Source organism: Rutidosis leptorrhynchoides, chromosome 3, assembly GCF_046630445.1.
Source record: "Rutidosis leptorrhynchoides isolate AG116_Rl617_1_P2 chromosome 3, CSIRO_AGI_Rlap_v1, whole genome shotgun sequence".
Taxonomy (NCBI): domain Eukaryota; kingdom Viridiplantae; phylum Streptophyta; class Magnoliopsida; order Asterales; family Asteraceae; genus Rutidosis; species Rutidosis leptorrhynchoides.
In genome coordinates, this window is record NC_092335.1 from 21,232,967 (window position 1) to 21,235,693 (window position 2,727).

At 42.8% G+C, this 2,727-nt stretch overlaps 1 protein-coding gene across 1 annotated transcript; it reads left to right on the forward strand.

Annotated features, from left to right (window-relative positions):
- The first annotated feature begins 1,315 nt into the window (after positions 1–1,315).
- LOC139899752 (probable LRR receptor-like serine/threonine-protein kinase At3g47570) lies at positions 1,316–2,195 on the forward strand. The gene is made up of 2 exons (XM_071882590.1): positions 1,316–1,536; positions 1,643–2,195. The coding sequence occupies exons 1-2, from the start codon at positions 1,316–1,318 to the stop codon at positions 2,193–2,195; spliced, it is 774 nt and encodes a 257-aa protein (XP_071738691.1).
- Positions 2,196–2,727: the final 532 nt, after the last annotated feature.

Consider the following 2,727-nt stretch of genomic DNA (forward strand, 5'->3'; position numbering starts at 1 on the left):
ACGAAATCAATTAATATGGAATGTTTTTAATCAATAAGAACGGGACATTTCACGCACATCTTACTTCCGCACAGATCTCAAACCTATAAATAGGGAGCTTGGTCTCTCATTTGTGGTTGTTGATTCTGGAATAATTGCTCTAGCCATATTGATCTCTCTCGTGACTTCGCCCGAGACTTGATCTTTGTTGGTTAAGGTAATTTACGAAGACCGGGACATGGTCCCAAAACCATAATCGACATCCATTATACCCCCTCATTGCACTCAATCCTTGATTAGCCTTTATTGGATAATCTAGGATTGATCAACCACCACCCACCACCACCCCCCCCCCCCACCACCACCACCCACCCACCACCACCCGCCACCAACCACCACCACCACCCATCACACCAACCACCACCACCATCAACCACCACCACCACCAACCACCACCACCAACCACCACTACCAACCACCACCAACCACCACCACCCACCACCCACCACCACTCACCACCACTACCACTCACCACCCACACCACCACCACCCACCACCACCCCCCACCACCATCACCACCTGCCACCAACCACCACCGCCACCACCCATCACACCAACCACCACCACCCACCACCACCCACCACCCACCACCCACCACCACCCACCACCACCACCACCCACCACCCAGCACCACCACCACTCACCACCCACCACCCACACCACCACCACCACCACCACCCACCACCACCCGCCACCACCCATCACACCAACCACCACCACCCACCACCACCCACCACCACCACCACCCACCACCTACCAACACCAACCACCCACCACCACCCACCACCGCCATCACCCACTTCCAACAACCACCACCACCACCCACCACCACCACCACCACCAACCACCCATTAACACCAACCACCCACCACCAACCACCCACCACCAAACACCAACCACCACCACCCAGCACCACCCACCATCACTACAAACCACCACCACCACAATTGCAATTTTGAAGGAGCTCTCCCAAGGTCATTTGGTAATCTTTCAGATCAATTATCTTATCTAAATTTAGGACAAAATAAATTATATGGAAACCTCTCGTCAAGTATAGGCAATCTAGTTAACCATAGCGTTAGAACTTTCTCAAAACAACCTATTCGGCTCACTTCTGCCAGAGGTTGGAGATCTCAAGATGTTAACTTATCTAAACTCATCTCATAATAATCTATCAGGTAACATTCCGAGCAGTCTTAGTGATTGCACTAGCCTATCATACTTATACATCAACGACAACTTATTTCAAGGTATGTTACCACCATCATTAAGTTCCATGAAGGGTTTAGTGGAACTCGATCTTTCTCATAATAATTTATCAGGCCAAATTCTTCGATTCTTGGAAGGATTTTCGTCATTAAAGGCATTAAACTTATCATTTAATGATTTTGATGGTGAAGTTCCATTGAAAGGAGTGTTTACCAATGCAAGTGAATTTTCTATCACGAGAAACGAGAAGCTTTGCGGTGGTTTGGTAGAAACTTGGGTTAGCCAAATGCAAGGAGAAAAAGGAACATAAAAGGAGATTCCCGGTGTTTGTAATAGTTTTATTGATTGTTTCCACACTTTTGGTTGTTTCATGTGTTGTGTATATGTTTTATAGAAGAAAAAAAGGCCAACCGTCTCTATCATCGGCAAATGAACGACTTCTGAAAGTTTCCTATGATCAACTTCTCAAGGCTACCGATGGCTTCTATGAAGCTAATTTGATTGGCAAGGGTGGATCCAGCTGTGTTTACAAAGGAGTTCTTGAACATGTTGATAAATTCGTTGCGGTGAAAGTCTTGCATCTACAAATTCGAGGAGCTCACAAAAACTTTATAAGAGAATGTGAAGCGTGGCTGAGTATTCGACACAGGAATCTATTAAAGATAATAACTTCATGTTCAAGTGTTGACTTTCAAGGACATGATTTCAAAGCTTTGGGTTATGAGTTCATGCCGAATGGAAGCTTACACGATTGGCTACATTCAAGTGTTCACGCATCCAGACTAAACCTTCTTCAAAGAATAAATATTCTCATTGACGTTGCATCTACACTTGATTATCTTCACAATTTTTGTGTACCAACTATTGTTCACTGTGATCTAAAGCCTAGCAACTTTCTATTGGATGATGATATGGTGGCTCATGTTAAAGACTTCGGATTAACTTGATTTCTTGGAACAAATTCAGACATAAACAGCTCATCTGTAATGAAAGGAACAATTGGTTATGCACCTCCTGGTAAAGTTCTTGTATTCCAATATGCTCATATTTGATATGCAATACTACAATTTTTTTAAAGTGATGCTTATAAGTTTCAGAGTATGGTTTAGTGAGATGACAAGTAGCGGCGATGTCTACAGTTTTGGAATATTGTTATTGGAGGTGATAACTGGGAAATACCCGACACATGATATCTTTAATGACGGTCTTAGTGTAACGACCCTGGTTTTTCCAACGTTAATTATTAATAATTATTATTATTAATACGTGTGATTAAACGAATGTATTTAATTACGTTTACATGTTTCCATGATTGCCCGTACTTGACTTTTAAGAGCCCGAAACGTCTCTGCGACACACGAAACTTCACGAATAATATTTTTAGAATATTATTTACATTCATGATTATTTATTATTACTCATTTTAATTAATCAAGGTTAGTGATTAATTACTTGGGCTTTAATTATTTAAATTGCATC